Raw genomic sequence first — 22,742 nt, 5'->3', positions numbered from 1 at the left:
CTTGATTAATGAATAATGGTGTGCACTGACTCAGTATTACTCCGGCTTAAAGAAAGCACTAATCATGTTGCTGAGATACCTTTCACATCCAGCACGGCAGTGACGGCTGACCTGCCCTCCCTGTTCGAGGCGACACACACATATCTCCCACTGTCGTTTTTTTCTGCACTGATGATTTGCAAAGATCCGTCCGGAGCATAAAATCGGTTTCCCTCGATGGTCTCTGGAGTCTCATCTCTGGCCCTAGGAGAGAAAGTTTTTGCCAATTAAGGTGAAACAATTTCAGAGTTTTTTAATCAACCAAGTGTTTGGTTTCGGCCACATTCGAGCCATGTTCATCATGCTTGTTTCAGATTTCTCTTCCACACAGTAATATCATCTTAATGTGGAATATCATCTAATAGAATAAGAAGAAGCATCCTAATATTCTGAGGGTCTTTGTCAAGTTAAGAGTGTTTCTTCATGGACTGTCTGAGATCCTATTTCTCTTTTGTATAGCAGAGCTGCAGTGATAGTTGTTAATTAGACCAATTTCAAGGAATGGAAGAGGATTATCTCATTAAACAGACACAAATGTCAGTCTACATCTACAGTATGTCATGCAGTGTGGGATTACTAGCATGACTCACTGCGCTGTGCTCTGAGACTATATTAGCATGCACAGACGTCCGTAAACTGCACAGAACTGACTGATACAGTTAAACTGTTACCTGAAGAAAACACTGAATGAAGGTGTGAAGTTATTCAGTCTTAACTGTGTCAGAATATTGTGTGACATCTCACCGACGTCACTCACTACTGTAAGCAAATATAGCATGTTGTTCCTGGTAATCACTTACCAGGAGATGGTGGGTGGTGGAGAGCTGAAAACACTGCAGTTCATGGTGACGTCCCCTCCGAGTACTACAGCGTACTCTTGGTTGTCCCTCGTTAGTATCCGAGGAGCCATATCTAAGAGCAAAGGGGAGGGAGAAGAGATTACAACTGCTCAAATGTCAAGTTATTACCCATGAGGACAGAAGAGCAGATGACTGAAAACGCAGATATGATTCAGACACAGGCACACAATCATCACACCTCTCGTAACACCTCAAGATATAGAAGATTTCTTATAGGGAGTGAGAAAGTGAGAAAACGCCATTCAAAAAAACATTTGGAGTTATGTTGAGTGGCCATGGCAAGGCCAAACATGCCTGTAGAGCTGAAACAATCCGTCAATTAATCAATTACAAACAATCATTTACAAAATGACCCGAAACTTGGAGAGCTGGTCTCACTGAAGGTCTTTAAAGTGCTCCTAAAAGACTTGGAAAAAAAGCACATCTGGTTGTACGTAGATGTTTTGAATGCTGATGAATTCTTTTATGTAATTCTGTAATTTGCTCTTTGTCTTCGTTTTCAATTGTTATGTTTGTTTTATGTCTGCAACCGTGTAACTGTGCTGCTGCCTATCTTGGCCGGGAAACTCTTGGAAAAGAGATTTTTACTAGTTTTTACTCCTGGTTAAATAATGGTTAAATACATTTTTTTTTAAAATTAAGAAAATTAACTGGAGTGTGAAGTAACGAAGTCATTTTTTAGCAAAAAGATTCAAAAGTTCCATTTTCTAAAATGTGAATATTTGCTGTTTTTTTAGTCTTCTATGATAGTAAATGTAATATCGCTGAGTTTCGGTCCACTGACCAGATTAAACAAGCAATCTAAATATGTATGGATCGGACAAAATATGCTGCTTTATGCAAATGTATGTATATATTTATTTCTGGAAATCAATTAACAACACAAAACAATGACAAATATTGTCCAGAAACCCTCACAGGTACTGCATTTAGCATAAAGAATATGCTGAAATCATAACATGGCAAACTCAAGCCCAACAAGCAACAACTGACTTTACTGTTTAGGATCTGATAAAACAATATTTGTGTTGAGAAATCGGAAGGAGCTGTGAAATGCTATTGAACCTACACAAACTACACTCCATTTCCCAGAAGCAGGTGAACCTGATACATCATGTTTGAGTCCTCGCTGGCTGTGAGAGGTTTAAGTCTCGCTGTAATACTCACTCATGACCATGATGTTGATGTTGGCCAGAATGCTGTCGTGACTGTTGGCGGCTTCACACTGGTAGACGGCGCTGTCCTCCGGTCCGGCGTTACGGAGTACCACCGTGTCATCAAACACTCGCCTGTCGCTCGCTGGGTCATCTGACAGACATGGAAACATGACATCAAAATACGCTGAAGCACAACCACCGACACTGATGTCAATATTTGAAGGCTTAAAAAAAATCTGATAGATAGGTATTAATTTATTTTTAAATTTGTAAACTTCAACTGTCCTTTTTGCCTCAAACAATTCTTTGTTCCTTACGTACCAAATTACGCTTTAAGAAGCTCTGATCAGTTTCTCTCTATGGTTCCCTTTGTATCTAAGGAAGTAGGCAAAAAGGCTTTTATGTTTAGCGCTCCCTATGACTGGAATATGTTACCTATAAATATCCGTTCCTGTTATCATTTCGTATTTTTTTTTTAAATGTTCTCACCTTAAAACAAATTGCCGATGTTTTCAGTAACGCTATCACTGTTCCATTCCTTTACTTAGTTTCTTCACTTCACTGTAACTCGAGCTTGACTCTGTGATTGTGTCCAATCTAATGCTGTAACAGAATCTTTTTTATCATTATTATTATTATTTTATTGAACTGTCATCTTTATTTATTTATTTTTGTTTCTGTTTTATTTAGTTCTCTTATGTTTTTCTGTTTTGTTTGTTGTTTTGTTGTTTTTCTGTTGAGTTTTTTATCAGTTTGTTTGTAGCCAGTTCAGTTTCTATCCTGTGTTTGTTTAGGACCCCCTCGAAAACAAAATGATTCATATCAAGGGGTTATCCTGATATAATAAACATCTTTCACTTTAGCACAACAGCTGTTTGTCAACTTGAACTTGTGTAGTTGAAGTTTGGTGTAGCTGCTCCTCCTGCCCAGTGGCAGCAAAACAATGCATAAAACCACAGCTAGAATTATTCCCACTCACCTGTGAAAAGTTCTCCATTCCTCCTCCACGTTATATCCGGCGATGGTTTCCCACTGACCGAGCACTTGATGTAAACATCGGTCCCGATCACGGTCAGCTGGCTCTGAGGAGGCTCCGTGTCCCACTTGGGCGGCTCTGGGAGATGAGTAAGAAGATCCATGTTGGTCTGAGACAATAAAAAAAACACACACTGCCATCCCATCAAATCCAGTATATGTTAGCTCCTACCTTCCACTATTACATCAAAGTAGTGGGCCGCCTCTCCAGCAGAGTTATGGGCTTTACACATGTATTTCCCGCTGTCCGTCTCATCTACAGCAGATATGGACAACAGCTTCCCAAAGTGGAGCAGTTTTACCCGTTGAGGCAGCTTGTCTCCCATTTTCATCCATGTTATGTTCGGAGTGGGACTATGACATGAAACAACACGTTATGAGACGATAAATATGATGGTATGTATAGTGATAATGTGATGATACAGCATGTATACATACTATCCGTGTGGTATACACTCCAGCTGCAGCTTCTCTCCCTTCAGCAGCACCTTCAATGTCTGAACACCAGAGGGCAGCAGCAGGCCAGCTATCCTCACTGCGGGGGCTTCAGCTGTGTTGAACATAGAGAAAGAGTCTTCCTCAGTCAGATGCATCATTTTAATCAATGGGCAACACAAGTTTATAGTCAATCTGCAGGCTTTTCTTTGCAACAACTATCCTGCCTGATCACATGATAAGATCAGATGTGTGATTATTACTCACTGGCGTCGCCGTTGTCAGCAGATTCATTGCCAGCTTTCACTGGAACAAAAACAAACCACTGTGAGAAAGATAGCGGTCGTGATGGTTTGTCTTCACTGACATGTATTGCTCAATTTAAGAGTCATAACAGAATTTCCTGGAACATAAACGTGACAAGGCAAGTCCTGCTTCTTGGTATGTGGTAGAGCAGCGTCTTAAATATAACAGATAATAAAGATACCTGGATGCATAATCATTTTCTTTTCCCTTCTCAGGGATCTGTCCTTGATGTCACCGTTTACTAGTGAGCTACAGCTGGCTGTATCTATGGTTAAAGGAACAGTGTGAAGCATTTCAGAGGATCTATAAGCAGAAATGGAATATAATATTCATAGCTATGTTTTCATTAGTGTATAATCACCTGAAACTAAGAATCGTCGTGTTTTCTTTAACTTAAAATGAGTCCTCTTCACAGAGTCAGTCATGTTCTACGGTAGCCCAAAACGGACAAACCAAACACTGGCTCTAGAGAGAGACTTTCAAGTTTTTACGTTACCTGAAGGCCACCGTAGTCCTCCGACACACAAAACCGAGTTATCGCCACCCCCCGTCTGACTTCGGTTGCTACTAAAGTAGTGTTATTATGGTATGGATGGCCTCTGTGTGAGGAATGGCGGTAGCGCGGCTCACGTTACCGCAGTCTTGGAAAGGGAGGAGTGAGCTGAGGGGCACTCAGTTGGTTGCATAGACTGTTTATAAGAAGTGGACGTAGTCACCGTGACGTCACCCACTGTTATGTGAACTGTCATTTTGAAGCCTCAAGTTCAGCATTTTGGCCTTCGCCATCTTGGTTTTTTGCAACCAGAAGTGACACGAGAGGGCGGAGCTAAGTACAACTGAATCCCGGATAAGACATGGTCAGGCGACCAAAAAGGTTATAATTAACATTCATGAGCTGAAAACACACTGTGAAAGGATTAAAGACCATAACGATTGAGACCATAAACTCATGTTTACAATGTTTACTGAGGTAATAAATCAAGTGAGAAGTAGGCTCATTTTCTCATAGACTTCTATACAATCAGACTTCTTTTAGCAGCCAGAGGAGTCGCCCCCTGCTGGCTGTTAGAAAGAATGCAGGTTTAAGTCACTTCAGCATTGGCTTGGGTAGCCCACTGGTTGATTGCAATCCGCAACCACACCAATAGATGCCGTCAGATCCTACACACTGCACCTATAACACCACACAGACTATTTTGTAAACCTACAGCTCTTGACCTCGACAGCCATGGCGGTTTTCTGGACGATGGTGCGTATCGTGGTGAAGGAAGCAAAGCAACAGTAGTCCGGACGACTGTCTTTCTGTAAGGCATTAGAGAAGTACAGGTTGCCATCAATGCCCAGGGTAACCCTCTCATCCTGCTCAATGTGCTCGAGACCTGGAAGAGAGCAGATTTGTATCAATGATGTGTCATCAATGTAGACAATGTCTGTTTTTGGAGATGTATTTTGCCTGGTAAGAAAGCATAAATTGGACAGGACTTCTTAATTATATCCATCGTGTGCATCAGAGGGACAGGAATAAAAGGTGATTTTAACAATAACCTCATAATGAAACTCAGGTCACATGATAGCAAATTGCACTATAGCGTAGCCTCATATACACTAAACCAGGGCACCATAAGGTTCGATTTCACCCGCCAGATGTTAGCGTGTTTTTCATCCATTGATACCAACATCATGTCATGGAAGGAGGCTAAATAACACTCCAAAGTTGGGCTAAATGAAGGAAAAACTCGCCATTTTCAAAGGGGTCCCTTGACCTCTGACCTCAAGATATGTGAACAAAAATGGGTTCTATGGGTACCCACGAGTCTCCCCTTTATAGACATGCCCACTTTATGATAATCACATGCAGTTTGGGGGCAAAAACATGAATTCTTTAAAATGCAGTATAAATGTTTTATTTTTGCCAATTCTAAAAATTGTGTATTTTAATATTTCTGCATACTGGGGTCCCTAAACAGTCTAGGAATTGCATAAATTGGTTATGAGTAGAAATGAGCCCAATTGCATTCAGCAGGTGGACTTTAAGGTGTTGTTGACTATGTAAAAGCTAAAAGAATATTCAATTAGGGGAACTTGGGATCCTAGTACCACTTTGCCTCTTATCCTCCAAGGGGAAAACGTTTGGGAACCCCTGCACTACATGTTAATGGAAATGCCCGGAAGAGTTTGCTTGTATAGAGTCGGTGAACTCATGAGTGCACCGCGACAGCATATTTGGTTTACATAGAGCCATTACATAAGTCACGGGTCAGTGGCGCTCTGTGTCACTCCTCAGTCAGCCCATTCACAGCTTCATTTAACACATAGCATTAAGTCATTGATTGTTTAGTCAGTGTTCAAGGCAAACTTATAAAAAATGTTTGGTTATGATTTATTTTACATGGCACTAATATGAATGAATGATATTTTTCCAACTGTGTGCATGCAGAGAGCTCAGTGTTCTGCTGGGAGTGACGCACCTCATCACTGTTTTCTCTGATATGTTTGTATTTTCCAGACGTTAAGAGTATCTTTTATCATGTGCGATGAATCAACTGATGTGACAATCCCTGGAAATATAAATGTGTGAAACTAAGATAAAAGATTTTTTAACCAACATTTAAAACGAGAATTGTGCACAAGTGTTTTCATTCTGCTCCATGCCTCCAGGCCCCATCCACCTAAGCATCTAAACAACTCTGTTTTTCTTTCTGACATCAGTCGGGTTTCTTGGAGGCAGTTGAGGAGCTCTCAAGGGGTTGGACAGAAAAACTCAGCCCCCTATTGACAAAACACTTCAGACAGAACTGAGGTGACTTTTTTACACAGTAAATCACTTTCTTCGGCAGTGGTGGGAAGAAAGTTTGTGGGCCTCAAGTGTGTACCTTTCCTTGACTGTCCTTCTTATTTATTGTCACTAAACTTCACTGAGGGCCAGCGGAGGTTGAGGACAGCCACGTGCCTCCTCCAAAGAACACGGTGTCACCAGCTACTTCTTTTCATCTGTCAGAAGCTACAGGAAGGTGTGACGCAGACAGACCTTCACACTAGCCCACCCAAGAACCCTGCACGGTGACATGTACGCCTAGCGCAATGACATGGATGTGATCCCTTACCGGCAAAGACTGCAGTGGTGGGCGAGTGTTTTGCCCTTTCCACCCCTGCACCATCAATGTAACAAAAGTGAAGCACAACTGAAAGCGACGCCGTTGCTTGAAGAGTCTTTGGATACTTATAAAGATTTATGTTTGAAGAACATTGACTGTTTTTTCGGGGGGGGGAGTCAATCAACCAATAGATATATCCACCATATAAATCACAAGCATAAACAGTTGCTTCATGGCTTACCAATAGACATCCAGTAGATCTTACGTGGGGCCACGCCCTCTGGAGGGTTACACTCCAGGATGATCGGATCGCCCTCCGTAACAACAATGGGGGAATTGTACTCCTTTGGAAACTTGGGGACACCTAATAAAAAAAACAGACATTAAAGGTGACATATCGTGTTCATTTTCAGGTTCATACATGTATTTTGGGTTTCTACTAGAACATGTTTACATGTTTTAATGTTCAAAAAACACTTTATTTTTCTCATACTGTCTGTCTGAATATACCTCTATTCACCCTCTGTCTGAAACGCTCCGTTTTAGCAACTGTCTCTTAAACCCCTCCCCCGAAAAAGTTACAAAAAGTTACTTCTCATTTTTCATGCGTTTTCCTACAAATGTCCAGCAAAACATGACACACGTGTCATTTTCCGATCGTCACATGAATAGTCACAAGAGTCTTTTTAAAATAAACTTTCGTCTTCACAGGACACAACTTGGTTAGGTTTAGGCAACAAAACTACTTAGTTAGGTTTAGGAAAAGATCGACTTGGTTAGGTTTAGGAAAAGATCGACTTGGGTTTAGGCAACAAAAGTACTTAGTTCGGTTTAGGAAAAGATTGACTTGGTTAGGTTTCGTCAACAAAACTACTTGGTTAGGTTTAGGCAACAATACTACTTAGTTAGGTTTAGGAAGATATCGACTTGGTTAGGTTTAGGCAACAAAACTACTTAGTAAGGTTTAGGAAGATATCGACTTGGTTAGGTTTAGGCAACAATACTACTTAGTTAGGTTTAGGAAGATATCGACTTGGTTAGGTTTAGGCAACAATACTACTTAGTTAGGTTTAGGAAGATATCGACTTGGTTAGGTTTAGGCAACAAAACTAATTGGTTAGGTTTAGGAAAAGATCGACTTGGCTAGGTTTAGGAAACGATCGATTTGATTAGGTTTAGGCAACAAAACTACTTAGTTAGGTTTAGGAAATGATTGACTATTAGGTATAGGAAAAGATCGACTTGGTTAGGTTTAAGCAACAAAACTACTTGGTTAGGTTTAGCCAACAAAACTACTTAGTTAAGCTTAGGAAAATATTGACTTGGTTAGGATTAGGCAACAGAACTACTTAGTTGGGATTAGGAAAAGGTCGTGGTTTGGGTTAAAATAACTCCAGAAGTGACGTTACTTAAGTACGGAAGTTAAATGACAAATAAATCAACGTTGACTTCTGGTTTCACACGGGGTATGAACACCGGTCTCCTGGGTGAAAGAATGGTGTTTTTTGACCCACCCATCCACCTCGACCTCCTCCCTACACGGCGTTTGTCACTCTATATAGTTCACGATTACGTGGATTACATACAAATAGATTTTGTGGGATATAAACGAATTATAGTGCATGACTTTTCGTAGGTATAGCTACGAACTGTGTATGAGAACAGCCTGCAACATCTCAACCGTATTGAAGTCCTGACGGCTCATTTAAAAGGTACAGTTTTTTAAATACGGTCTGTGTGCATTTCTCTGTGGATTGAGCATTTTGATACATCACAGTATTTATACAGCACCTAGACATGCTTTATAATCAAAACTTTCTACAATATGGAACCTTTAAACAAAAGGAAAACCTTATCAGGAAAACTTGAAAAGGAAATTCCCTTATATGGAAACGTATACAAGCTTTAGTTTTTCATGTAACAGATGAGCTTCTTATGTAAAGGTTACTCACTGGGAACTCTCAGTTCAATCTCCTCCGTCATGGCAGTCCCCAGCCTGTTAGAAGCGTAGCATCGGTATTTACCCTGAAGCTTGGGAAGCACAAAAGTGCCCGAGTGGTCTGTCGTGACAGAGGGATGGACAGGGAAATCTATGCCATCTTTTGTCAATCTGTATCTGTTGGAGCAAAACATTCAGTCGATTTCCATCAATCCATCAATGATATATATATATATGTATAAAGTTATGTGACAGTTACAGTTCATCTTTAGTCTGTGATTTGTATTATTAGAACAGAGATGATAATGTCACTTACTCTGGTGGTGGGTTGCCCCTGGCTTCACACCTGATAGTGATGTCGTTGTCAAAAGGAAGGGCGATAATGGGACCAGATGTGTGATTTATTATGGTTGGAGGCTGCTCCACTATAACATGAAGACACACAGAATGATCACAAAAAAGTGTTAGATGTTAACATTGGCGATTAAGTTTCTGTTACAAGATCACACCACAAAAATAAAAATAAAACTGTTTTATCTTTTTCGTCTCCTGTTTCCTATTGTTTCCTGCTGCCCTTTATGAAGCTGAGAAGTCAGTTGTATGCCATCAACACTACAATCTGGATAAGACACTCAACTAAAACAGCACACCAGGACTTGATTACAAAGCATGCATAGCCCTAAACAAAGAAACCTCTGCTGCAGCACGTGTGACTTAAACAATTTACTCTAAGCTGTTCTTTGTAAGTCATCATTTTAAAAAGCTGCTAACATTTACGCTCAAGCAGGATGGAAGGCTAAACATATGAACACAAAGAGTACACATTGAGCAACCAGTTCAATTTACACATAATGTTTACTGGTGATTAAAGGAACAGTGTGTAACATTTCGGGGGATCTATTAGCATAAATGGAATATAATATTCATAACTATGCTTTTATTAATGTATAACCACTAGGGCTGTCACAGTTAACGCGATAATAACGCGTTAATGCACATTCGACAAGGGCTCAGTTTTAAAGCTAGAGTGAAGATACTAGTATCATATGAAACTAGAAAACCTAAAGAATCCATCGGTACCAACCATGTCCTACTAGCTCGTCACAAAGGAGGATAAATAACGCTCCAAACTTGCGCTAAATTTTTGCAAGAAAAAACTGGCATGGCCATTTTCAAAGGGGTCCCTTGACCTCTGACCTCAAAATATGTGAATGACAATGGGTTCTATGGGTACCCACGAGTCTCCCCTTTACAGACATGCCCACTTTATGATAATCACATGCAGTTTGGGGCAAGTCATAGTCAAGTCAGCACACTGACACACTGACAGCTGTTGTTGCCTGTTGGGCTGCAGTTTACCATGTTATGATTTGAGCATATTTTGTATGCTAATTGCAGTACCTGTGAGGGTTTCTGGACAATATTGGTTATTGTTTTGTGTTGTTAATTGATTTCCAATAATAAATCTACTATACATAGGCTACATTTGCATAAAGTAAGCATATTTGTTCACTCCCATGTTGGTAAGAGTATTAAATACTTGACAAATCACAATCGATTGACAGCCCTAATAATCACCTGAAACTAAGAATTGTTGTTTTTTCGTTAGCTTAGAATGAGCCCTTCATATCTACATAGGGAGCAGGTGATCTTCAGGGAGTCCGCAATGTTTCTACAGTAGCCCAAAACGGATCATCACAACATTGGCTCTAGAGAGAGACTCTCCCGTTTTTACGTTACCTGAACTTATGAAACTGCGGTAACGTGAGCCGCAGAGTGCAAAACCGTGGTACCGCCAGCCGCCGTCTGACTTCCGTTGCTCCTACAGTAGTATTATTATGGTATGGATGGCCTCTGAGCGAGGCGACTGGCGTTGCCGCAGTTTTGCACTCAGTGGCTCACGTTACCGCAGTCTTGGAAAGGGAGGAGTGAGCGGAGGGGTACTCAGTTGGTTGCAATCTGCAACCACACTGCTAGATGCCACAAAATCCTACACACTGTACCTTTAGGTACTAATTACTGTAAATAAGTATGACCTTAATCGTCATCATGACGTTCCTACCTTCCAGAGGGATGTTGAGGCCTGTGGCTGTGGAGGTCAAGGCCAAAAGCAGAACAAGCTGCAGGCTCCCCACCGACCTCATCTCCCTCCACTGGTTAATGGAGACAGCAGAGACCAGGAGAACGTGTTGATGCAGATCGACCTGCTTCACTTGGGATACGTAAGGCACAGAGGACCTGAAAGAGTCAGAATAAGATGGTCATAAATCGACTAATTCAACTTGGGGGAAGAAAAAAACAACAATGGTAAAATAAGAGCTCTGCGAGCATCTGTTCCAATCAGAGAGATGCATCGCTGAATGAACATCGCAGAGGGAGAGTTGCTTTGCTCTAAATGGGATGCGAATAATCACACTTTAGGTAGCGTTGTTGAAAACAGGCCACTTTATAAACATGGCTGACTGCCAAGTGAAAGTAAAGAAAACACCAGAATGCAAATACATAAACAAGATCTGACCAAATAAAAACCTGTCAAACTCATATATACTTTGCGGTGTAATTAAAATACGTTAAAGATTCCTTCTGTTCTGTTTTAACGATTTCCTTTTAAAATGCGCTGCAGGGTAAGAATAATGTTCATGATGTTTTGCAAGTAAATGTAGATTATACCTAAAGGGCATTTGGATTTGAAGGCTTAACACTCAAAGGCAGAATAGACACAGAGGAAAAGTAGAAAGCAATGAACTAAATAATTTCAAATTAAATATTAACTTTAATTAGAATAATCAGCACTTTACACATTAAAAACCTTTGATTTTTCATGTACAAAAAAAGTTCTGTAATCCGGCCCATTTAGACCTTGTGCCTATAATGTATGCAAAATGTCCCACTGAGGACATTTAGCGTTAGTTGTCCCTCATTGTTGTGATGTCGTAGCACAACACAGCACAACACTTGTCTGGGGATTACCCTTTGAACTGTAAAGCCCGGCTGGTGGCATCGCATGGCATGCTTACAGTAAACCCGACTGGCACAGAGCTGCTGTCTGCTGCGATCGCTAGATCCAAGATGGCAGACTATGAATTGGTCTAAGCCCGTCAGTATTTCACGGCTTAGTTCTCACAGCGCTGAGACTGTGGCGGCAGCGCTGGCGATGCCAAATGGGTTCACCCTCCAGCTAATCCTGCTATCAGGAGAATGAAGGCGGGGGGAGCCCCGGCAGTCATACAGTACGCTGCTTAACAATGACTGAGTGCTACTCAGGGTTCTTCTAAGGACGCAGAGCTGCATGTGTTGTCCCTTCTTAGCGAGAGATAGGTTAATGTGCTAATTGTTGTAGACTAGATGCAGGATTAAGCTGCTTGAATTTAGAATCAATTAAACAAATTGGTGGAGTATTATTTGCAATAAGGACTTTTTTGTGATTATCTTCCACCGGATTGAGTGGTAAACAAAGCTGCTGGGATGTTTGTTCCAGTGGAGTGAACATACATTTTCATGCTGTAATAAAGCTGTAAGCCGCTCTCATTCTCCGTCTGGTGCTATTGTATATGATAATTCACACACACATGTGCACGCCTGCACACACAGCTTTGCATTACAGACCACCTACAGTACTATGGTACAGACATAAGTAAAAAGTGGCAGTGTTGTGATTTAAATCAGAAGTCTACAACCTTTTTATTTAAGGGACCCTTTTTCTATCATTCAATGAACTGACCACCCCTGACTAAGCCACATATGTTATGGATATTTCATTATTATATTCAATGCATAACAATAACAGCAGTGCAGAACAACTGATAAACTGTACAATTAACCCAAATAGTGAACGTAATAACTGCAGCATGTTTGTGTAAAATTAGCAATTTGGATGAATTTTTGAGCAGATTATTTGTGAACATCACATCAGAGATCAGAGTTATTTTTAGGACCTTTAATACAATTCTCTGTATTATTATTTTTTTTAACAATCATACATACTTAATAGGCTTCTTTTTTGACAAATTCAGTGTTTTCTTCTCCCTAACGCTTGGCCATTAACTGTGTACTTTTCTCATGCAGGACAAGGTTGTGTTAAGGTCTTCCCCATGCTCTATTCTGTTTATAGACATACATACAGTCGGCATTCATGGCAATGCCCACAAAACGTCACATCAGCTTTACGCCGTGGGGGGAAAACAAACCATTCGCTACCATGCCCAGAAGCTGCTGTGTAGCTTTCTGTCAAATAAACTTAAAAATCCAGACCTTAAGTTTTATATTTTACCCGACAGAGAGACAGAGTCTGACAAGAGAACACTGTGGCTGCAAGCCATCCGGCTGCAGGACGATTTTGGACGCTTGTGGAATCTTAAATCATGTCGGTCTGTGTAGTCGGCACTTCATCACAAGTAATGTTAGCATTCGCTTAAAGCTGAAGTAGAAGATATCAGAGCAAATATGATTAAAAAAGTTATTTTTATAAAACGGTCGCTGTATCGTATATAGTGCATGAAACAGGTAACCTGAAAAAAATCATGTGTCTCTGTGTCCTCCGGTGTCCTCCGGTGACCGGAGATTTCACAGACCGGAGGAAAACAAGCAGTAAGACCTGATCTGAGGTCTGCTGTCCAGCTGCCGTCTATGAGACCCGGCTGTCAATCACTCGCGAACTCCGACCAAACGGTCAAACTAGGCAGCGCTGATCAAATATTAGTCAATATTATGTTACAGTAATGACTATTTCTCTCCTCAGATGTTTTCAGAATCATCTTTCATTTTTGCCCAATGATGACACAAATATACTGCCTATTGCAGCTTTAATGAGCTTTTTTCGAAAAGTCTGTTGCTTATGTCAAAACATAGACTAATGGCATTGAGTAACATTCAAATATTCAAGTCTATTACATCATAACATACATGGCTGTAGGGTATTGATATAATAAAGGTAAGTTTAATTCATCATATATTGAGTCAATGCAATAGTGTCACTTACCAGGCAATTAAACCAGATAGTAGAAAATATCTGGCAATGACACTTAGTCAATGACACTCAGGCCATTTAGTTGGGTCATTTGTCCAGTCTTTTATAAGATATGGACAATAATCTACTCCAATTCTGTCTAATTTTTGTATGTAACGTTCTCTTTCGAGTGAGGACAACTCTATATAAGACATGGCACTTTTGTATGTAAATTTACGATATCAAAAACCACGCTTTCCTGGCATATCCAGGCGTTGTTTTCCCCCACGGCGACTCCGTCCTCAACCACGTCCCCTAACTGTGACACGACACCGACTGTATGTATCTTAAATTGTAATCAAAACTTTAAAAATAAGTATTTAGTTTTCTTCACAGAAATGAATGAAATGCTGAGATTTAGGACAATGTATATTTAAAAGAAAACGTTGTCTTACACCCCTTAAAATCAAGAAGGCATTGCGACCCCCCGTGAAGCTTTGGCGACGGTGGTCGGGACCCCTGGGTTGGGAACCAGTGATTTAAATCACAGACAGAAAAAACCCACATCAGCCCATCAGAGCATGCAGAGTCCTTGTTAGGTAGGAGTCCCACAGTCCACCAGTGACATGAGAAGTGGGACCTTTTATCCAGATCCCTGTTGATCCTGGCAACAACCAAACAGGCAACTTTCATTCATGCGCAGCAAATCCACTGCCTGACGCACGCCCGAGGAGCCTCGTGGGATGGGCAGATTACTACGTTTTCTGTGCACGTGGAGATCTGCAGACCTGCCACTTTATGGATAACTCACACAAAGCTGACATTAGTCCCTTTAAAAGGCAAAATCTTTAGAGCGTAAAACGGGGTGGAGTCGCTATGTAAACAGATAACAAAGCACTTGTATTGGGAGCCGAGGGATCTGTTACCTGAACACATGGCAGACCATGGCCACAAATCCGCAGGGATTGTGTTTCCTAAGCCACTAGTTGGCCAAGGCAACTAAGAGTGTGACTACTACTACATGACTAGGCCTAATCCTTGCCAACACACACCGTATACAATGACCCCCTCCTTTTCTTTAAACTCAAACTTAGCTCAAGACAAACCAGCTCCCCTACGGACTATGAATGCAAAGTAAAGCAGAAATGATCTGTACACACATTACTCTACTCAAATACATCAGAAAAGGAAAATGACAGCACACTTTTCATAAAGTAATAACAGTAATACTCACTGGTTTTTAGAGTCATCCTACATGTTAAGTCCTCCTCTAGCAGCAGAGGCCCAAAGGCAGCTGCACTACAAGTCCATAAAACAAGTGCAGGACATGGACCATCAAGGGATCAATCCAGTAACTCTCTCTGAACCAACATCTCTGACACGTCCTTCCTCCTCAACCTCACGTTTGCTCCTCTCCCGGTGCTCGGGCACGCCTCCCCACCCGCCCCTCCACTCATGCGGCTAAAGGAGCGACAGGAGACTCACTGAAGTGACATATGTCGCCAAAGCCTCTCACTTGGCAAAGAGGCTCTCTAAGCCCGTGACAATGACTGGGACAAAGCCGGCACTGCGGGGCAACTCAGCGAGCATTAAAGAATGGGCGGTGAGAGGAAGTACAGGCATGTCTCTGCCTCTCTTTCTCTCACTCTCTCTCTCTTCCTTTTTTCCCCCCCTGCATCCCTCCATCCTGCCTTCCACAAACTATGCACGCCCATTTACACCCAGCTCCGTCTCAATGACTCTAATGCAATGTGTCTTAGCTCCATTGAAAACGGAAGGGAGTCATCTTCTCTCAGAGGACCAGAGCTTTTGTGTACTTTCATTTCCATGCAGTGCTCCGGGGGGATTGATAGATGGAGGCACATGCCTGAAATAGACGTAATGTTGTTGATAGCAGGCTACTACGATACTTTATTTTCCTTTCCACTTTCTTTCTTTTTTTATCATGCAAGTAGAGTTTCTTATCTGGAGATATGTAAAGAAATGATTCACTTTAATCTGTATTTCTCCGGAGGCTATTCAAACAACTTAAATATCCCTTTTATGCAGAGGTCTCCGGATGTTATCTGTCTGTAATTCTCTCAATAGGCCCCATTTATATTTTCCGAGGAGTAAAGCAGGGATTTGCGATATACAGGTGGCTCAAACAGACACCGTTCTGAGTTTAAAGTGTTTCCGGATCTGCATTGTATTTAGGAATAATGGAGGTTGTATCTACAACATCATTTTCTAAGCCTAATGGAGACATAATAGCCGCGCCGATTGGGTAAGCAATGCTCACACTGAAAGGGTGATCCAACCTGAAGGAAAAAGATTTCTTCTACATTCACAGCCCCTGAAATTATGTCTAACCCTCAGATGAACTACTCTGAAGTCAAGAATGGCATACTAACATTTTAAAGTAAGCTTTGGTGAGCAGTTCTGGGAGGAAACAATCTTAACAGCATTTATCCAGCCTAATAAAGACATTAGAAGTGTTGTTTGTTCTTTCTTTTGTGTTTATTTATTTGTGGACAAAAAACTTATTTTTAACTAACTTTAACATTAACTAGGAAGCTATACTTTTTATACTTCTTCTTTTTTACGTTTAAACCAGCAACTGATTCAGACTTGCCTGCAATTCACTACAGTCATTGTGCAGAATGAGACAGTTGTCATCACTTCTAATGGACCTTTTCCATGATTAAGAGCGCATTGGCTCCTGTAAACAAACCTTAGAGGCAAAGCCTAACGGACTAGACGTGCAGACGTGGGAGCATGTGCACAAAAGATTAATGTAAATCAAAAGACAATAGCTGCAGCATGGTCAAACATGTGTGTGTCAAACTTGTCTGGTCTAAGTAAATATATACACAGAGTCATCTGGCTGTATGTGGTGGGAACAAGTTAGTGCCAAATGGAAGGAAGACTGAAAATACAACATAAGAGACTAAAGGAACAGTGTGTAACATTTATATGATACATAATATTAATATGTTTTCTTTAGTGTATAATCGCCTGAAAATAAGAATTGTGTTTTTGTTAGCTTAGAATGAGTTTCACGGAGCCAGCCGCCATATTTCTACAGTAGCCCAGAACGGACAAACAAATATAGACAGATTTTTCTTTACCGTTTTGGCTTCTGCCACCGTAGTTCTGCTACACGTTTGGCATACGGGAGAAGTTTCAGTTCGAGATCTGCAATCTCACCGCTATATGCCACCAGATCTTTTGAAATATACTGTATATTTTATGATAACATATACTGTATGTTCACTCCTGTATTTCGAGAGCTGAAACGATTAATTGATTAATCAATTAGTTGAAAATTAAAATCAATTGGAAATCAATTAACAACACAAAACAATGACAAAATATTGTCCAGAAACCCTCACCGGTACTGCATTTAGCATAAAAAATATGCTCAAGTCATAACATTTCAAACTGCAGCCCAACAGGCAACAACAGCTGTCAGTGTGTCAGTGTGCTGACTTGACTATGACTTGCCCCAAACTGCATGTGATTATCATAAAGTGGGCATGTCTGTAAAGGGGAGACTCGTGGGTACCCATAGAACCCATCTTTGAAAAAGGCCATGACAGTTTTTCCTGGCCAAAATTTAGAGCGTTATTTAGCCTCTTTATAAATAAGCTAGTATGACATGGTTGGTACCGATGGATTCTTTAGGTTTTTTAGTTTTATATGATACCAGTATCTTCCCTCTAGCTTTAAAACTGAGCCCACTACAACATAAAAATCGCAAGTTAATGCGTTAAAGAAATTAGTGGCGTTAAAACAAATTTGCGTTATTATTGCGTTAACTTTAACAGCCCTAATATTTACATATTTCAGATTCAAAGTATCAGCGCTCTAATTACGACTCACAGCTGAGTGATGACAACTACACACTCACACAAGGAACTGAACAAAAGAGAATGAGCAGGACTTTGCCAAGTGTTTTCAGGGTCTCTACTCATGACCAGTTTCATTGTGCTTGTTAAATTAACGTGAATGTTAAAAACAAACGAGAGACAAACATCGTTTGTGAGTCCCGATGTCACGTCTCCGCCGACACCTCGATCCCCTGCGGTGACTAACCGAAGAGGTTGCCCTGCCCCGAGCCTTTTGTCGTGACGCATTTCCTCCCCAACAGATAATTACAAGTCTTTTGCTTCTGTCGTTATGCGGAGCTCACAAATACACATCAATTACAAAATACCTTCCAAACAAACGTCTGGCATACTGCAACACCAGATGACTGGGTTAAAATATCTGTAAACATATACAGTATGTGCGTGTGTGTAATGAGTATAATCAAAGAAAGGACGGCACCGGGACACACCTAAGTTATGTACGGTAAATCTAGTACAACAGCCGACCCATTCATGATTCCATTACATTCTCAAACATTATCTGAAATCACAATGGAGAAGATTTCAGTGAGGGTTAAACCACACAACACTATGTGCAGACACTCCACACAAGCGACTGCAGACACAAAAGATACACATCATGACAAGCTTTGCTGTCAACACGGATAATGGCGGCAATGATGGATGAAGGGTTCAGACGTCCATAAAAATCAGCTGGGACTGACGGAGAGAAAGCCAGCCTTCAGACAAACTCTATTCAGGAACAAATACTAAGTTGTTTTGGTCCGTTTACTTTGTTTAAGCAAAGTACACAACTTACACTGAGTGGGTTGGGCTACTTATGTTCTCATTCCTAAAATTCAAGATGTTAAACAAATGTGATAGTAAAGGACGTGTAATTACGCAAATTTTCTGGCTGCCTCAGGAAACCTCTCATGCATGACGTCAGTTATGCAGTGAAAACATGCAAAAGAATAAATAAAGAGTGTGTGTCTTGTGATTAGGCTCTGTGTGTATTACTGGTACTGGTACAACTGATATGGTTACCATAGATGCAACGCATCACAAAACTCACGGTTTGGATTGTATCACGGTTTTTGAGTAACGGATCGGATCAGCAGAAAAAAAAAGGAGCAAATATAACTTTTTGAGATTCCCCGGTCACGTTTTTTTGCTGCAGATACTGATTCCTGATCGTCCATGAGCCATATCAGCCAATACAGATAGTTTTATGCTCCGGTGCTGCCAACGCTACTAGTTCTCCACCTTTCCACGATTTCAACATGGATTTACTGTTCACAACGTAGCATTATCAGAGATCTGCGACTAGAAAGCATTAATGCTGATCTCCCGATCGCATATTTTTACTGAATGTCGTCCGATAACGATCTGCAGTAAAACTTTATTTCAGACTATGATGGTTAAACTGTGTAATTAATCTGTGGTTTACAAGCAGGCCGAATCGTGGGGGGAATCCGTACGGCGCACGGATCAACTACGGTCCGTTACACTGCTAATAAATGTTGTTATATAAGTGACATTACTCATGACTGATTACTTTTTGTGAGGCAAATACCAATCTCTTCATCGAGGCTTATTATCTCGGCTTCTTTAACAATACGCTGATGATTGCCCGGCTTATCTGTTAATGACAGAAGTCTCACTTACTATAATCTTGTTTACTCAGACAGATTAAAACAACAGATGCACTGGACTAATGCCAACATCGGGCAAATTCCTGTAGTGCTATCTATAACTGAATGATTGTATCATGTGTTAAATACTGTAGCCTACTCATTCACGACAGTTTTTGTCTCGACCAATGAGGAGAGAAAACGTTCGCCGCTTCCAGTGAACTTTTGACGGTTTAAAGAATTCTCAAAACATGTACTGAGTATGCAATATAAGATTTAACACCCTTCAGCTGTTTCCCACGAAACACACAAAAAACATGACAATGAGCTGTCATAACATAGCGACTCGCCTTACCTCGAAGCTCAATGCATCTTCGTCATTACTTAGTGGCGCAGTAACATGTTTCTGTTTCGGTCCCCCGAGCACTTCGACAAGCTAGTAATCATGTAAGCCTGGAATTCACAACAACACTTTGACACACATCAAACACCTCCCATCACATCAAACCTGTGCTTCCAGTATTACGTTAAGCCCTATACCTTTACGTTGTATGCTAGCAAAACAGGTTTAAGGCAAATGTGTGTAGTGGCTCATATTTCAAAACCTTAAAATGCTCAACAGCAAAGCATGTTGCTTTGATCCTGCAGTAACTTTCTACTTCATACTCCACCGTCATGTGATTTATTTGAACCTAAACTGGTTTACACTCTTTGCCTGGGATCAATCGCTACAGCAGATTTGAGGTCATTACACGTCAGAACGGTGGTTTCATTCCTCCATATTTTAATGTGATTGTTACTGTAGCAGTGTGGAAGTCTGTCGAGGTGTGCCACTGAGCTTTAAGTGGTTACTGTGCTGGCACACTTTGTGGAATGACATGTGTAGCGTCGCCACTATAAACAGGAGCCAGCCTGGCACGCAAACAGTTGACACGCTATTACAGACTTAAATACCAAAACACAGACCATCAGATTAGGTGTTTCCTGAACAAACTACAAACACTTTTTTGGAAAAAATAACTTCCCACTCGCAGAAAACATAGGGATATAAAACTGAATTATTGCCAAAAGCTGAATTTCCATTAAAAAAAAAAAAAAAAATCAATCTGTTGAGTGCCACAAGCTAGAAAACAACATGAATCACTATAGAAACACACGTCCCTCGCAGAAGTGGAGAGTGACAAAGAGTGGCATTCAGGAGCTTAATCAGTTTTCCACAGCTAGCAGCGGCGCAGGGAGAGACAGTGTGGAGACAAACAGTCACACTCAGCTTCCTCCCTTCAAACGGCGAGGCCACGAGAAAGACCTCTTCACACCTTCCTTCACCCTGACACATTGTTCATCGCTGTTGCAGAGAGGCAGATAAGGGAGCAGTGCTGTGCTCTATGGCCTGAACTAAGCTGCTAATTAGTTTATGGGATAATCTCGAAGGCCTAAAGTGGTATTTAGTTGGGTTGGTGAGGTCTTTCTTAAGAATTCCCCCCCCAAAAATAGAAGAGATTTCGCCTCAAAACAAGTGTTTGTAGGTCCAGTCCTTCAGGATTTTGACCAAAACTAAGTTAGCAAAAGTCGTGTGTGTAACAATTATTATCAGAAATGGAATATAATATTAATAAATATGTTCTTTTTAGTGTGTAATCACCTGAAACTGAGAATCGTGTTTTTGTTAGCTTAGAATGAGCCGTTATATCTGCACCGCCATGTACAGTAGCCCAGAACGGCTTGGGCCGGAGTCAATAACGTCACTCGCTGCCGTCGCCACCGCTCTCTCTCTCTTACTTCACCACTCACTTCCCTTGTACAAACACACTCTATAAGCACTGGCTCTGTTCAAGATGACTTACGATACTCTTACAACAACTGGCTCTAGAGAGCACGCTTGGCACACGGGAGAGGCTTCAGTTGGTTGCAATCTGCAACCACACCGCTAGATACCACCAAATCCTACACACACTGCTCCTTTCAAACATTTTATGGGCTCACCGTGCCGTGTTCACGAATATTACTTTCATTAATGAAAGTTATAATGAAATGATAACTTTATAATGATAATGATAGTCATATAATATTTAATTTTATAGTGTTAGGCCAATCATTATCATCGGGTGTCATAATAGGTTTCACATGGTTTGAATTTTGGTGGTGGGGAGACTATGTCTTTAATTTACTTGAACAATGATTTCTGTGTGTTTAGTGGCTCAGAGCAGAAGACCTATAAATACGTCGCTGGCACCGTCTGTGTGTCTATTTATGTGCAGGATTAGCTCCAATGGCACGAGACACGAGAAGTGAGAATTCAGTATTTAAACAACGCATTCCTCCTTGAGAACCGGAAGTGTGGAGGAACTTGTGAACTTGTTTTTTATTGTCATTCTTTATTCATTTAAATTTTGTTTAATGGATCAACTGGGTTGTGATGGGTCTACTTTCCTGAGTATTTATTGTGTATATGCAAACATGCTAACTGCTTTCCAGCTATTGGTTTAGCTATAACAATATATAACAATAAACAGAACCACATGTCCACCCAATACAAATTCTTATGTCCATACGTAATGGCAGTGCATTTTCTGTCTCCAGTTGAGACAAAAGGACGGTGAATACACCTGTTGACACACTTAACTCCTCTCATCTCCCTATTCTTCTCAAAGGAAAAGAAGGAACTGACAACAACAGCCACCCATGAAGCTTCAGAGACTTCCATGTACTCAGTGACATGTCTTGATAAATACTATTTTATGATGTTTAGAAATAACAGCTGTTGTTCGATCCCGGGGATTAGCCTTCATCTCTGAAGGGCTCCGACACAGAAAGTAATGAAGCCTCACCTCAGGGCGAGACCTGCCTGGTCTTGTAGCACACACACACACACGCACACACCATTGTGAACACTCTCACTCCCACGTGTCCTCTCCCACCCTTCCCTTGTTAGACACCAGAAAACATCGTTTGTGGATGTCATTACTCAAGCTTCAGGTAGACTAAAAGAAAAAGGAAAAAAAGAAAGGAGCGATTTTCTTGTCACTTTTTAAAAAAAAAACATTTGGGTCTTTCTTCAAACGGCTTGCACCTGCAGCTTAGTTCCTTCTCAGAGACAGAAAAGGATTAGGGGTAATATTTCTACCTTAACATCTGTTTGTCTGGATGAAGAGAGTCTGAGCAAATCCCATAAGTGTGTGTGACATTAAGAGGTATCATGCATAATCTGTGCAGATTAAAGAATAACGTACCTGGCATATGGGGCAATGATGATACACGTTCAAATGCATGATAGCATTCTACAATAAATAAATAAAAGTAAAATATTTCTGAAGTGTTGGCAGTCAATTGCTGACATTCTCTACATTAACCAAAGGCTTGTGGCAAAGGGAATTTATCTGGCATGGTATACTGCATTTACAAAATCATCATACTTATGAGAAACTCATCAGAAGTAAATTACTTAT

General features: G+C 40.8%; 2 protein-coding genes and 1 long non-coding RNA gene across 15 annotated transcripts in view; 1 reads left to right on the top strand and 2 right to left on the bottom strand.

Moving 5' to 3' along the window:
* The window catches only part of LOC141773278 (uncharacterized), a 376,505-nt gene extending 369,541 nt beyond the window's left edge, over window positions 1-6,964 (top strand). Inside the window, exons 2-3 of the long non-coding RNA XR_012595059.1 lie at window positions 6,542-6,632; window positions 6,831-6,964. This is a non-coding gene — a long non-coding RNA (uncharacterized LOC141773278). The remainder of the gene's footprint in view (window positions 1-6,541; window positions 6,633-6,830) is intronic.
* The window catches only part of cntn3a.1 (contactin 3a, tandem duplicate 1), a 356,340-nt gene that overhangs the window by 221,936 nt on the left and 111,662 nt on the right, over window positions 1-22,742 (bottom strand). The window lies entirely within an intron of this gene.
* The window catches only part of chl1a (cell adhesion molecule L1-like a), a 72,355-nt gene that overhangs the window by 34,015 nt on the left and 15,598 nt on the right, over window positions 1-22,742 (bottom strand). For 6 of the 12 annotated variants that reach the window (XM_074645134.1, XM_074645135.1, XM_074645131.1 and 3 more), the window contains 12 exons: window positions 10,929-11,104; window positions 9,183-9,291; window positions 8,880-9,043; window positions 7,169-7,291; window positions 5,041-5,211; window positions 3,794-3,832; window positions 3,530-3,641; window positions 3,264-3,445; window positions 3,036-3,170; window positions 2,067-2,207; window positions 840-951; window positions 80-243 (listed from right to left, as the gene is read on the bottom strand). In XM_074645134.1, coding sequence (XP_074501235.1) covers window positions 80-243; window positions 840-951; window positions 2,067-2,207; window positions 3,036-3,170; window positions 3,264-3,445; window positions 3,530-3,641; window positions 3,794-3,832; window positions 5,041-5,211; window positions 7,169-7,291; window positions 8,880-9,043; window positions 9,183-9,291; window positions 10,929-11,010 — 1,534 coding nt within the window. In that variant the 5' untranslated portion in view covers window positions 11,011-11,104. Of the gene's footprint in view, window positions 1-79; window positions 244-839; window positions 952-2,066; window positions 2,208-3,035; window positions 3,171-3,263; window positions 3,446-3,529; window positions 3,642-3,793; window positions 3,833-5,040; window positions 5,212-7,168; window positions 7,292-8,879; window positions 9,044-9,182; window positions 9,292-10,928; window positions 11,105-15,045; window positions 15,352-22,742 lie in introns of those variants that run through there. The other 6 variants (XM_074645128.1, XM_074645129.1, XM_074645132.1 and 3 more) reach the window with 6 other exon arrangements.

The sequence above is a fragment of the Sebastes fasciatus genome, chromosome 8 (genome assembly GCF_043250625.1).
Source record: "Sebastes fasciatus isolate fSebFas1 chromosome 8, fSebFas1.pri, whole genome shotgun sequence".
Taxonomy (NCBI): Eukaryota; Metazoa; Chordata; class Actinopteri; order Perciformes; family Sebastidae; genus Sebastes; species Sebastes fasciatus.
The sequence above is the reverse complement of the archived record's forward strand: the minus strand, read 5'-3'. Positions and strand labels throughout refer to the sequence as shown.